General features: G+C 46.1%; 1 protein-coding gene across 18 annotated transcripts in view; it reads left to right on the forward strand.

Moving 5' to 3' along the window:
• Positions 1–13,008, forward strand: part of LOC106606829 (dynamin-2) — a 41,078-nt gene that overhangs the window by 16,918 nt on the left and 11,152 nt on the right. For 3 of the 18 annotated variants that reach the window (XM_082972309.1, XM_082972316.1, XM_082972311.1), the window contains 13 exons: positions 140–289; positions 583–786; positions 1,100–1,198; positions 1,304–1,464; positions 1,776–1,918; positions 2,016–2,151; positions 2,323–2,390; positions 2,990–3,128; positions 6,112–6,198; positions 6,613–6,683; positions 7,804–7,857; positions 8,080–8,131; positions 9,538–9,564. In XM_082972309.1, coding sequence (XP_082828435.1) covers positions 140–289; positions 583–786; positions 1,100–1,198; positions 1,304–1,464; positions 1,776–1,918; positions 2,016–2,151; positions 2,323–2,390; positions 2,990–3,128; positions 6,112–6,198; positions 6,613–6,683; positions 7,804–7,857; positions 8,080–8,131; positions 9,538–9,564 — 1,391 coding nt within the window. Of the gene's footprint in view, positions 1–139; positions 290–582; positions 787–1,099; positions 1,199–1,303; positions 1,465–1,775; positions 1,919–2,015; positions 2,152–2,322; positions 2,391–2,989; positions 3,129–4,119; positions 4,259–6,111; positions 6,199–6,612; positions 6,684–7,803; positions 7,858–8,079; positions 8,132–9,312; positions 9,325–9,537; positions 9,565–13,008 lie in introns of all 18 variants that reach the window. The other 15 variants (XM_082972340.1, XM_082972348.1, XM_082972358.1 and 12 more) reach the window with 9 other exon arrangements.

Consider the following 13,008-nt stretch of genomic DNA (forward strand, 5'->3'; position numbering starts at 1 on the left):
CTGTCTCGCTCTCTCGCTGTGTCTCGCTCTCTCTCTGTGTGTCTGTCTCACCCGCTGTGTGTCTGTCTCTCTCTCTCTGTGTCTCGCTCGCTCTCGCTCGCTCGCTCTCTCTCGCTCTCTCTCTGTGTCGTGTCTGTAGAGTATGCAGAGTTCCTACACTGTAAAGGGAGGAAGTTTGTGGACTTTGAGGAGGTCCGGGCAGAGATCGAGGCGGAGACAGACAGGATCACAGGCTCCAACAAGGGCATCTCCCCCATCCCCATCAACCTCCGGGTCTACTCCCCTAACGGTAATGCTCACCAACAGTTATTCATTTGTTCATTTTAACATATGCATGCACACGTTCAGTTGGAATCACACGTGTGTACACACACACACACACACACACACACACACACACACACACACACACACACACACACACACACGCGCATGCACACATAAAAGCGCAGCAAACACTTGCATTCATGTATCAACCTCTCAAAGAAACTACCTTCGCCATGCCATACAAGGACATGTATACACAATGTAACACACATTCTCTCCCCCCCCCCCTCTCTCTCCCGTCCATCTCGCCCTCAGTGCTAAACCTGACTCTGATCGACCTCCCGGGGATGACTAAGGTGGCAGTGGGGGACCAGCCGCTGGACATAGAGCACCAGATCAGGGACATGCTGCTGCAGTTCATCACAAAGGAGAGCTGCCTCATCCTGGCCGTCACCCCCGCCAACCAGGACCTGGCCAACTCAGACGCCCTCAAGATCGCCAAGGAGGTGGACCCACAGGGTAAGGGACTAGCCTAGTGGTGCTGTACTGGTACTCTATTGGTTCTCTATTGGAGCTCCCAGGACCAAAGGATGAGGATGGGCACTTGATTTATGGGTGGTGTTCATTTGGTGCACCTAATAGACTGAAACATTGACGCACTACCTGGACTTGTCCAATAACAAACGCTAATTGATCTTTTTTTCCCCCATTGTTTTTCCTACTGAACAATTGAATTGAAGGAGATGAGGAATGGAAGTCTGGGTGGATGGTGGACAGGTAGTAGTCAGGATTAATATGATGAGATTGTTTTTGACTGTTTGGTTCTGTTCAGGTCTGCGCACTATTGGCGTGATCACAAAGCTGGACCTGATGGACGAAGGGACGGATGCTAAAGACATCCTGGAGAACAAACTGCTACCTCTGCGTAGAGGTGAGGGGAGACGCACACACACACACACACACACACACACACACACACACACACACACAGACACCTCATTGACTGCAGAGGAATAAGTGTGCGCTCTCTCTCCAGGCTATATCGGCGTGGTGAACCGCAGTCAGAAGGACATAGACGGCAGGAAGGACATCCGCGCTGCGCTGGCTGCTGAGAGGAAGTTCTTCCTGTCTCACCCGGGCTACAGACACATGGCCGAGCGCATGGGCACCCCACACCTGCAGAAACAACTAAACCAGGTGAGAGAGTACTCAACGTTCACCTTTCTGTTATTCTACACTGATGTTCTAGTCTGACTTCCAGATCAGTTTTTTTGCTTTCTTGTGAACTCTGAGAGACGGCACCAACAGATCTTAAACCAGGCTATAATGTTCCTTGAAACTCACTTGCTCTTTCATTCACTATAAATTCTCCCCTCCTATTCTCCTCACTCATTCTATCCCTTCCATTTCCCTCCCTCCCTCTCCTCCCTCACTCATGGTGTCCCTCTCCTCCCTCACTCATGGTGTCCCTCTCCTCCCTCACTCATGGTGTCCCTCTCTCTCCTCAGCAACTGACCAACCACATCAGGGACACTCTGCCTGGGCTGCGCAGTAAGCTGCAGAGCCAGGTCCTCTCCCTGGAGAAAGAGGTGGAGGAGTACAAGAACTTCCGTCCCGACGACCCCACACGCAAGACCAAGGCCCTGCTGCAGTGAGTAGAGGACACGCTCACACACCACACACACACACACACACTACCATAATGAGTAGCTCCAGAGTTGATCCTGACTCTCTGTCTTTCTCCCCAGGATGGTGCAGCAGTTTGGGGTGGACTTTGAGAAGCGTATCGAGGGCTCTGGGGACCAGGTGGACACAGCGGAGCTGTCGGGCGGTGCCAAAATCAACCGGATCTTCCACGAGCGCTTCCCCTTCGAGCTGGTCAAGGTGAGCGCTGTGGTCTCAATACTCACTGTCACAATATTTCTACAAGAGAAGTTCATCTGCCTGCTTGACTGTTTTGACCACAGTAGATAGACTTGTTTAGAAGTGTGAATTTTAGAGTGCAGAATGGATGAACAGTTTTTCTATTGTTTGTTCTTCTCTCTTTTCTCTCAGATTGTGTTTGATGAGAAGGAGTTGAGGAGGGAGATCAGTCATGCCATCAAGAATGTCCATGGTGTCAGGCAAGTGGAGGAGAGGAGGGGCCGTCCTGTCTTCCCACCACCACCACTGTGTTCAGCTCTTTCCTCTTCACTGTCAACCCTCTCTGTTTCCCCCTTTCATGTAAAACTCACACACAGCATGCTTAGCAATCACTGAAAGAGCAATTAGCCTAAAATGCCCACAGATCACTCTCCCACAGAACTGCCTATCATACACTCAAATGGTTGTTGTTCGATGTGAAATCTAAACCCATTTACTCTTCCCCCACTCCTTCCTCCCCACCTTTATTGGTCTGTCATATCTTCCTTCCTATTTCCTTGTGCATACATCAATCACTGATTTGTGTGCTGTTTCGTGTTTGTATGCTGATAACCTTGGTCTGCTCTCTCTTCCTTATTTCTGTCTGTCAATGTCTGTTTTAGTAACTTATTTTTTTTATATGTACTGTTCTCATTGTCTGGATTGACTCGTCTTTATCTGCTTTTGTCTGTTATCTCTCTGACTGGACAATAACTTGTCTGTCGTCCTACCTCTGTCTGTTTTTTTGTCCCTGTCTGTCCGTCTCCGTATCTCTGTCCCCCCCTTGTCTGTCCATCTGTCTGTCTTTGTGCATCCTCAGAACGGGCCTGTTCACTCCCGACCTGGCGTTTGAGGCCATTGTGAAAAAGCAGATCATTAAGCTGAAAGAGCCCTGTATCAAATGTATCGACCTTGTCATTCAGGAGCTCATCAACACAGTCAGGCAGTGCACCAACAAGGTACTGCAGCCTGGTGTCCAGACTCCCGTCCTGTCCCGACCCAGCCTGGCCACAAGGGGGCGACGCTGAGGGGGGCACAACACTGACCCACTCTGCTCCACAACAGCTGTCCATCCATGGCGTCTGTGACCCTTTAGATAGCACAACTAGGGCCCAGAGTTTTTCCAGTCAGGTCATGTAGTTAGTAAATAAAAACTCCTGGCCCTAATCAGAATGTCTACAGTGTAACCACCCGGAGGCTCCTGAGTGGCGCAGCGGTCTAAGGCACTGCATCTCAGTTCAAATCCAGGCTGTATCACAACCGGCCGTGATTGGGAGTCCCATGGCCCAGCATCGTCCAGGTTTGGCTGGTGTAGGCCCTCATTGTAAATAAGAATTTGTTAAATAAGGTCAAATAAATTAAATAAAAACATGCTATGCACACTTGTATAGTGTAGACGTAGTGTGGTGTATGTCCAGAGGACTGGATGGTGCAGATATGGGGACAGTTTGACTCCCCCTCAGCCCGCCACGGCTGGCCTGTGTGCCAGGTGCCGCTGTCGTGTTTTGTGACGGTTGTGGTGTCGTCGTCGTGGAGACGGGATGGTTGGGGATGGCCATTCCCCGAGCATCACTGGTCTCACATGGACAAGCTGCAGGTCTCATCTGTCTAAGAATGATACACACTTAGGACTGACATAGCTAGGCTGTTAGTTATGTGGGTACTGTGAGTTGAATATGTACCCACATATCTATATTATATACCTAGTTTGAGAAGAACTGCCCTGTCTAGAGAAGAGGATGTGAAAGCCTGCGGCTTGTCCTTACCTTCTTGCTTTACTTGCATTTCTAGAGACTAGAGATTTCTAGTTTGACAACTAACTAAACTAAGAATCTTCTTGTTTTTCTTTCTTTCCTGTATTTCTCTCGCCTCTGTTATTTCTCTGTCTATCCCTCTCTCTCTATGCTGCCCCCCTACACTACGCTCCCCCGTACCCCCGTACCCCCTCAGAACGGGGTTGTTCACCCCTGACCTGGCCTTCGAGGCCATAGTCAAAAAGCAGATCCTCAAACTGAAAGAGCCCAGCCTGAAATGTGTGGATCTGGTGGTGTCCGAGCTGACCGCGCTCGTCATGAAGTGTTCCGTCAAGGTAACCAAGAGCAGACTCACCCCTCATAGGAAAGAGGGGGGGGGAAGAAGGAAGAGAGAGTGTTCCAGCGCGTATCCTCTCTGTGATTGAATGCCCGTCCCTGTTCCCCTCGCACCTCTCCTCCACCGCGCTCCAATCAGCAACCTATCCTAATGAAATCATCCCCCACGCCATCTCTCCTCAGTGCCTGGATTGTGTGTGTGTCCCTCCCTCGCTACGCACATCCTCTCCTTTTGTCCAAGCCACACGTGTCCGATCAAGCATTGACTTGCAAATCATGTCCGAATTTTCAGCAGCCCCTCTCCTCACCCGTGCCACCGTTTGATTTGAGCACATTAAGACTGATTCTCCATCTGCCTCCTCCCTCCATCTGCCTCCTCCATCCCCATTTCCCCTCCTCCTCAAGACCCAGACCTCTGTCTATCAGAACATCAGAGCCCAGATCCCCAGGGCTGTGTGTGTGTGTGTACATGTCCTGCAGAGCTCCAGGGCTATAAGGCTATGCTCCCTCACTGACCCAGCACTGCACCATTGATATTATTCTGTCTGCCTAACCGGATGGAAATGCAACGTGAGGGAAACAATATAAATATCTGCTGGCGCTCTGTGCCGGGGGTCGCCATAGCAACAGTGCTGCTCAACAACCATGCCATCTTGTGGATGGAGGGGGGAATTGCATTTCAAAGACCCACCACCGTCCATCCCTTTCACTGTCACTCTACCTCTGGTATTAGTTCAGCTGAAGAAAGGATTGTCCTTCACTCTGTCCTTCACCCTCTTCTTCGTCATTCTCCTGATCTGTTCTTCACTAACATGAAATAATATCAGCGATCACCGTCAGCTTGGAATGATTGTTTACTGTCACAGGAAAACAATGGTGTCAACTGTAAGTTAACTTACTTTCTTTTGTTTTTTACGTTGAATGATCTAATTTCCTAAATGTTTCTATGTATTTTATCCATTGATCCATTTAAAGGTTGACTCCAGTCAACTAGAGCTAATCATCATGACATGACTCCTCATGGTGTCCATCATGGTCATTCCCAGCTGAGGCTGAAAGCACTGCCCTTATGCCATAGATCACAGACATTCATCCTGTGTGCATGCCCATTAAGGGTGTGTGTGTGTGTGTGTGTGTGTGTGTGTGTGTGTGGTCGTCAATATGATTACTATATTCACTGCTGAATGCCTATGTCCTTCCCCTATCCCGCACACTGAGTGTAAGAAACATTAAGAACACCTTCCTAATATTGAGTTGCACCCCCTTTTGCCCTCAGAACAGCCTCAATTTGTCAGGGCATGGACTCTACAAGGTGTAGAAAGCTTTCCACAGGGATGCTGGCCCATGTTGACTGGATGTCCTTTTGGTGGTGGACCATTCTTGATACACACAGGAAACTGTTGAGCGTGAAAAACACAGCGGCGTTGCAGTTCTTGACACACAAACCGGTGCGCCTGGCACCTACTACCATAACCTGTTCAAGGGCACCTAAATATTTTGTCTTGCCCATTCACCCTCTGAATGGCACACATGCACAATCTGTGTCTCAATTGTATCGAGGCTTAAAAATCCTTGAACCTGTTTCCTCGTCTAAACTGATTGAAGTGGATTTAACAGGTGACATCAATAAGGTATCATAGCTTTCACCTGGATTCACCTGGTCAGTCTGTCATGGAACGAGCAGGTGTTCCTAATGTTTTGTCCACTCAGTGTATGTGCTTCATCTCCTGTCTGTTGTACATGTAAATGGAAGGTAGGTCTGCCTGGATAGTCATGCCAGAGTGTTAGTGTATGCTAGTGTTTTTCTGGGTCTATATGGTCAGTGTTGCAGTTGTTTTGTATTACCTTGCAGCTGGGTTCCTACCCCCGGCTGAGAGAGGAGACCGAGAGGATCGTCACCACCTACGTCAGAGAGAGAGAGGGCAAGACCAAGGACCAGGTCAGTGCATTTAGGGCCTGTCGGGGTAGGGGTGCTGACGTAGGATCAGTTCAGCCTTTTAGATCATAATGAATTAGATGATATGGTCAGGGGGACCTGATCCTAGATCAGCACTCCTATTCTGAGTTGCTTTTTTAATACAGGACCGGACCACTGACAGAGAAACACTCCCAACAGGAGATTTTTAAGAAATATTATTTAAGAAATATATTTCTCCATTTGAAATCAATTGTTGTACTTGCCTTTCTTGCACTTGTCTTTTTCTTGCACTTGTACTAGGACTGACTTTGTTTGATTGTGATAAGTGGTTGTTGATACGCGGATTGTAAATTACGTCTGTTCAACGACTAAATGAATGTAAATGTGATGTAAAATGAACTCTATTGTCATAGTGAAGCTCTGTCTTCATTCTAGGTGATGCTGCTGATTGACATTGAGCTGTCCTACATCAACACCAACCACGAGGACTTTATAGGCTTCGCCAAGTATGAATCCTACCACCCCCCCCCCCCCCCCCTCACCACCCTAATACACCGCACCCCTTCCCCTTGTGCCCCAGCTCCCAGCTGAAGGTGTGGTTGTGATGTAGTCCTGGGCACCAGACTAACTCACTACTGCCCAAAGCCAGATTTGTACTGTTTGCTGAACTGGGCATGGACTGAACTGAACTCTGCTGAAGATAGACTGGGTAGTCCCATAAGCTTGTGTGTCTGACTGCCTGTGCTTGATAGTTATTCCTACAGTAAGTGCCATTCCCTATAGACTTGAAACAATCAATACCTCAATCGCTGTTTGGCCACTTTATCACAGCCCCCAAAGACACTCACAGATACCACTGTCGCTACAAACCACAATTTACCGCTACTTTTATCAGTATTACTGAGGGGCTGTATCTGTGGATCCTTGATCTGCATGCTGTAAACCAGCTGTGACTCAGTCAGTTTGATTGGTCCACCATGAAGGCAGATCAATGAACGTGGTTAGAACACCGTAGAATACGCTCTAGGGGAGCGGAGGTTAGGGGTCAGACAAGGTCGATCTAGCTCTGCCACTAATGAGCTGACTCAAGCATGCTAGGCTGTGCACACTCCCTTTCTGACCCTGCCTCTCTGGATCTGTTTTGATTTTTCAAAGACCCTTATTTGTTGTGTGCTTAGGGATTGACCTAAGTGAGTTTGAGTGGAGATTTTATCTGTTGACTGCATTGGTTATTACTAATAACATGGTGTTTTGGAATCCTGAGTTCCTGCATCTTGCTAATAGGCCAGCCCTAGCCACTCATACTGGATGTCCTGCCAGAGCTGGACATGCGTTGACCTCTGCCCTCTACACTGTCTCCAGTGTAGCAATTACTATAGGATGCACAGCATGTAGCTAGCTGAGTTGAGTCTCTTCCATAGAAATATAATGACTTCTGTTTCTATGGTCTCTTCCCTCTGCCTGAGGTATGCATCTGATTACGTAACATAGCATTGCCCCTTGCGGGTCTGAATGCCGTGCGGGTTCCTTTCCAATCATCCGCATGGAGAATGGGTTGATGGATTGATGAGAAGTGTTGTCAGGTAGGTAGGGGTGGTAACTTGTCTCTCGTGGCGTCACTTTCAGTCTTGACTTCAGAAGGCACGATGATGGTAGCCCACCAGGGTACGGCAACAACAGGTGGGCTGTCACGAATCGGGTGTCCCTCTTCCTCTCCGCCCGTTCCCCCAGACCCCACTCCCACTGTTCCAACGACTATGTTTGATAACTTGAATTGTAGGACAGGTTTGATAGCTGTTAAACGATTTGATTGATCAATACACATTATTACCCAAACATTGTTGATGCTGATTGTGATTTTGAATGTTTTTTTTCCCTTCTGAACCTGTCCTTTTCTAACAGTGCCCAGCAGAGAAATACACATCAGAACAAGAAGAGGGCCATTCCCAACCAGGTACACTTTGTCCCTCCTCCTCCCACCCTCTTACTTACCCAGCCCTCCCAATCTGATCAACCCCCAGATTCAGCTGCCCCAGACTGACACTTCCCCCTCGATCATATTTACATGTTGTAACAGACCTGACCTCTGACCCTATGCTACCAATTAATATACTCAACTACTAGTAACCTAACCTGACACTTACAACCTAACAGCACTTATTTACTTAAGCATAAGTAGCTTCAAGATAACAACTGCAAATCATGGCCAAATACCATCCTGTCTTTAAGTCAGATGTTCATTTTACTCCTTGGCCACTGTGTTATAAACCTGGCACCTCTCTTCCTGTGTCATCCAAACAGTTCTAAAAGTGTTTTGAAGTCTCTGCTTTATTGATGTGATATCTAAATGACTAAAATGTAAATACCTGAAAACATGTGACTATGTTATGTCAGCTTCAATGTCATCAACACTTATAGAGTGCACTTCTCAGGTTCCTGGAAACCTAGTAAGGGTACATATTTTATAGGATATGCATTCTATCTTATAGAAATACCTTCTAACACTGTATTTCAGCGAGGGGAGAGTTGCCCTAGACTAGAGTCATTCAAGCCCTCCCTGCTTCCCTGCACAGGAAATGGAACAGCTATGTTTCTACTACAACTATCACTACTTTATCACTATTTGCACGGCACTACAACACAACCAAGGCATGATACCCAACAGCAAAGCAACAATCATAGAATTGTTTTATGTTTTTCAACTAACCCAAGCACTTTTTGTATTGTAATTCAGATTGAGCGAAGCTGGGTCCCATGCACAATGAAGCAACCAATATCAAATAACCGATGTGTGGTACTTGAAGGAAATCTAATCGCATGTAACTCTTGTTCTCTTGCTCCCTCTCTCTCGCTGTCTCCATCTTTTCTCTCCTTCCATCTTTCTTTCTTTCTATCCCTCAACCTCTCCATCTCTCCGGTTGTCTCATGGATTCCTCCCATTTCTGTCTCTCACCTTCAAACCTTTCATTCTACCATTCAAATGTTTCCTGCCCCCACTCCCCCCCTTACCCATTTTCCCACTCCCCCATCTCTCTCCCTCCCTGGCTTGCTTGCTTCCCCCTTTTTCCCCGGTCTATGATTTATCCTGCCATCTTTTGCCCTAACCACTCCCCAACCCCCCTCCCATCCCTGCAGGGTGAGATTCTGGTAAGTACCCCACAGATCCAAGCCACACCCTGTTAGGAGTCAGCAGGGGTCACCAGAGCAGGAGAACTGAGGCCAGACATCTGACACTTAGGAAAGAATGGGGGGTTATAGGAATTGGTGTTATGACAACTTGTTCCAGGTCACTCCTTTGTACAGAACTCCTCTTCAAAATGATGAGCTGTTTTTTCTCGTCATATCTTCCCTACTCCACAGGGACTGAGAGAGGGCGAGCAGGAGAAGGTAGTAGAGTCTCGACTTATGGCAAACCGGAGATCAATTACAATCGTATCGTAGAGATGTAATTCTCATCGGCTTTACCCTTACCCGTAATCGGTAACGGCTAACATCCGGGTTATGCTCAATAATTATTGGTTTCACTTAACAAGACAGCAGTTGTCTTTAATTGGACAAGTAGATAGTAATATTACTAACATTTACTCTTTACTCTCAAACCTGTTGAAACCAGTTCTGTCCAAGCACAAGCAGAATTGTAAAAAAAAATGGTCACGTTCTTGAACCACACTGAAGTGTAATGTCATGATTCCCTGTGAAAGACTATGGGAGAGTTGGGAGGATGTGAGAGTGGCTGGTGTCAGTTCTCCTGCTTTTGGTCCTTACCCATGCTGCCCTGTCCAGGGGTTTAACTAGTGAGCGCCACAGTTTGCCTTGCTGTCGAAGGGTCCTGAACATTCCAGGGATGGGGGGAGGAGACATGAATGACCAACAATCATACACTAGATGTTCACATTTTCATCCTTTTGGTGTCATTGAAATCCCCTCTTGATGTTTTCTCTCTTTAGCTTATCGTGGCATGTCAACTTCCCACAACTCAATATTCCAATCATCACTATAACAATATGTTAGTAGCACACCTCACAACTGTCCACAAACCATTCTGGGTGGGACCTGTGACTGTCATTCCAATCAGGGACCAGAGGGTGGCAGTGGAGGGTAGAAGGGCATGGGGGGGGGGGCGTCATGATTCAATCAATGATTATAATTTACATAAAATAACTCTGATCAAATATGATTTTGAAGTACTGTAATTTCCGGACTATTGAGCGCACCTGGAAATAAGCCGCACCCACTGAATTAAAAAATATATATATTATTTTGAACATAAATAAGCCGCACATGTCTATAAGCCGCAGGTGCCTACCGGTACATTGAAACAAATGAACTTTACACAGGCTTTAACGAAACACGGCTTGTAACAAAAATAAATAGGATTTAACGAAACACGGCTTGTAACAAAAATAAATAGGATTTAACGGAACACGGCTTGTAACAAAAAAATAAAAAATTTGCAGTAAGCTTTAGTTGACTTTCTGCACTGAGTCAATTCCTCACGCTGCTGTTTCCAACGTCTTATCATCGACTCATTAAGACCAAGCTCCCGTGCAGCAGCTCTATTTCCTTTTCCAACAGCCAGATCAATCGCCTTCAACTTGAAAGCTGCATCATATGCATTTCTCCGTGTCTTTGCCATGATGAGGGTGACAAAATGACTACCGTAATCAGAATGATGGGAAGTTTGAGAGCGCTCGATTTAATCTAAACAGTAAACAAAAAAGTTGTTTGACCTTAACCCGTTCGGCAATTTCATTGGTCTAATGAAAGCTTCATGCCGCCAAAAAACTGAGCACGTCACAAATGTTTTTTTTTTATTTTTTAGAAAAAACATTTGAAAGCGGGAAAAATCCATATATTAGCCGCGTCATTGTTTAAGCCGCGAGGTTCAAAGTGTGGGGAAAAAGTTGCGGCTTATAGTCCGGAAATTACGGTAATATAAATTGGGTTTAATAATGATTTGGAATGTGTATATATCCATACATCTAATGTATCAATGTTTGATTTACCAGCAGGTTAAAGACCTAAAATAATGTGTTTAGAAATGAGTGATTTCAATGTAGGGAAGCTTTTGACAGGAATTGAGGCAATGATGCCATCAAGTGGCCTAACTTTTCTAGAGTGATAATAACCTGAACATTAGATGTAGCTGAAGATAGAACAGGCTAAATGTCTTTCTTTAGTCATCACTGACCTATCCTGCATGTCAGGGCTTCTGTTTAGACAGTGAGGAAAGAAGTGTCATGGCATTAAAAGCATCTCACTATCCCTATTCTGTCACCTCACGCTCCTCTTGTCTGTCTCTCACTTTCAACACTTACGACACTGACCACTGACTGCCAGCCAGGTAAAAAAAATAAAATAACATTCTCATTACAGAGGGGTGTAAGGCAATTCCTCGCCAAGGCAAACTGAGAATGTAGCCAACTCCTATGTTACAGCCTCTTCCTCTCTCATTTCTTTTGCTACTTTCCTACTAATCCCCCCCGTCATAAACCCCAATCAGTCTTTAAGACACAGGAGAGGGAGAGAGAGGTTGATGTTCTCTCTGTCTTATCGGCATAACTTGACATATCTTTGTAATGGCACTAACAATGTGAGCATTAATCTAATACAGGGGTACTACGACCAGGGGTCAGCAGCCCCCTAGGTATCTGACGAGGTACTGCAGGGGGTCCCAAAAAAAGTAACTTTTATTTAAAGGTTTTTATGAATATCGCTAGCAACAGAATAAGCAAATGTTGAGTTACATGCAGTAGAAAATAAGAGTATCTTTCTGATATCAACTTTATTTTTCAACTCCTAATATTGAACAGATTACACTCATTAAAGATAATTACACTCACTGGTGTGTCTGACATAGGCTTTGAAACAGCACCTGTGACTAGACTACCACTGTGGAAAGTGCTGCTGGCTGCTGCAAAGCTTTGTTGACTTGGACATACATTTTTGGCCAGACATGGCTAACCTTTGTTTAACCAGCGCTAAACAGTTGTTTTTAACGAAAATGTGTTTGGAGTTACCTTTTCTAGCGAATAGGCTGTTAGTTTACACTTCCTCTTCCAGTTATATGTGGGGAGGTCAAAATAATGAAAAACTATTTACCAAATCTATTCATTTTAAAATGTTATTACTTCTGCTTGACATTATCATTCACCTGATAAGACAAGTCGTGAAAACAATGTTTGCTAACTTAGGATGGGGTTCCCTGGGTTGGCTGCGAGGGCGTCCCTGGGCATGAAAAGGTTGAATACCCCTGATCTAATACAACTTGTCTACAGAAAGAACCTCTCAACCCTGCCTCATCTCTCTTTCCTCCCTCCCTCTCCCTTCCTTAAATCCTCCTTTTATTTTTTTCTTCCCTCTCTCTCTACCCGTCTACTCCGTGAGCTGTGGCTCAGTCTACCCGTCTCCACTGTCTCCACTGTCTCTGCATATCGCTGTATTCCTCTCCCACAGTCTGGCCCTCTTGCCTCTCCATCTCCCTATCTACTGTTCCTTAGATAGGTGTTTAGCCTCCTACAGTGCCCTACACTGGAGTGTATGTCTGATGACTCTGCCCAGTTAACCCACTAACCCTAGTCTGTTTTGGCTAACCGTGTATAGGCTAGCTTTTACTGACCCGCTCACTCTAACATACCACCGCCGACCCTTGATCCCTGACCCTGTGTGGGTCCCATTTGGTCTGGATGCCCTATATTAGTTAGTTTTGAGGCTATTAAGGTTTGTTTGAGGTTTCTGTTTAAATCTCCACCCCTTCAGTTAGTCATCCTTTCTGAATAATACTTTTGTATGCTTACTGTATACATCAGGGATCATGTTCAGAAACATTGT

This window comes from Salmo salar, chromosome 03, assembly GCF_965601325.2.
Source record: "Salmo salar chromosome 03, fSalSal1, whole genome shotgun sequence".
Classification (NCBI taxonomy): Eukaryota; Metazoa; Chordata; class Actinopteri; order Salmoniformes; family Salmonidae; genus Salmo; species Salmo salar.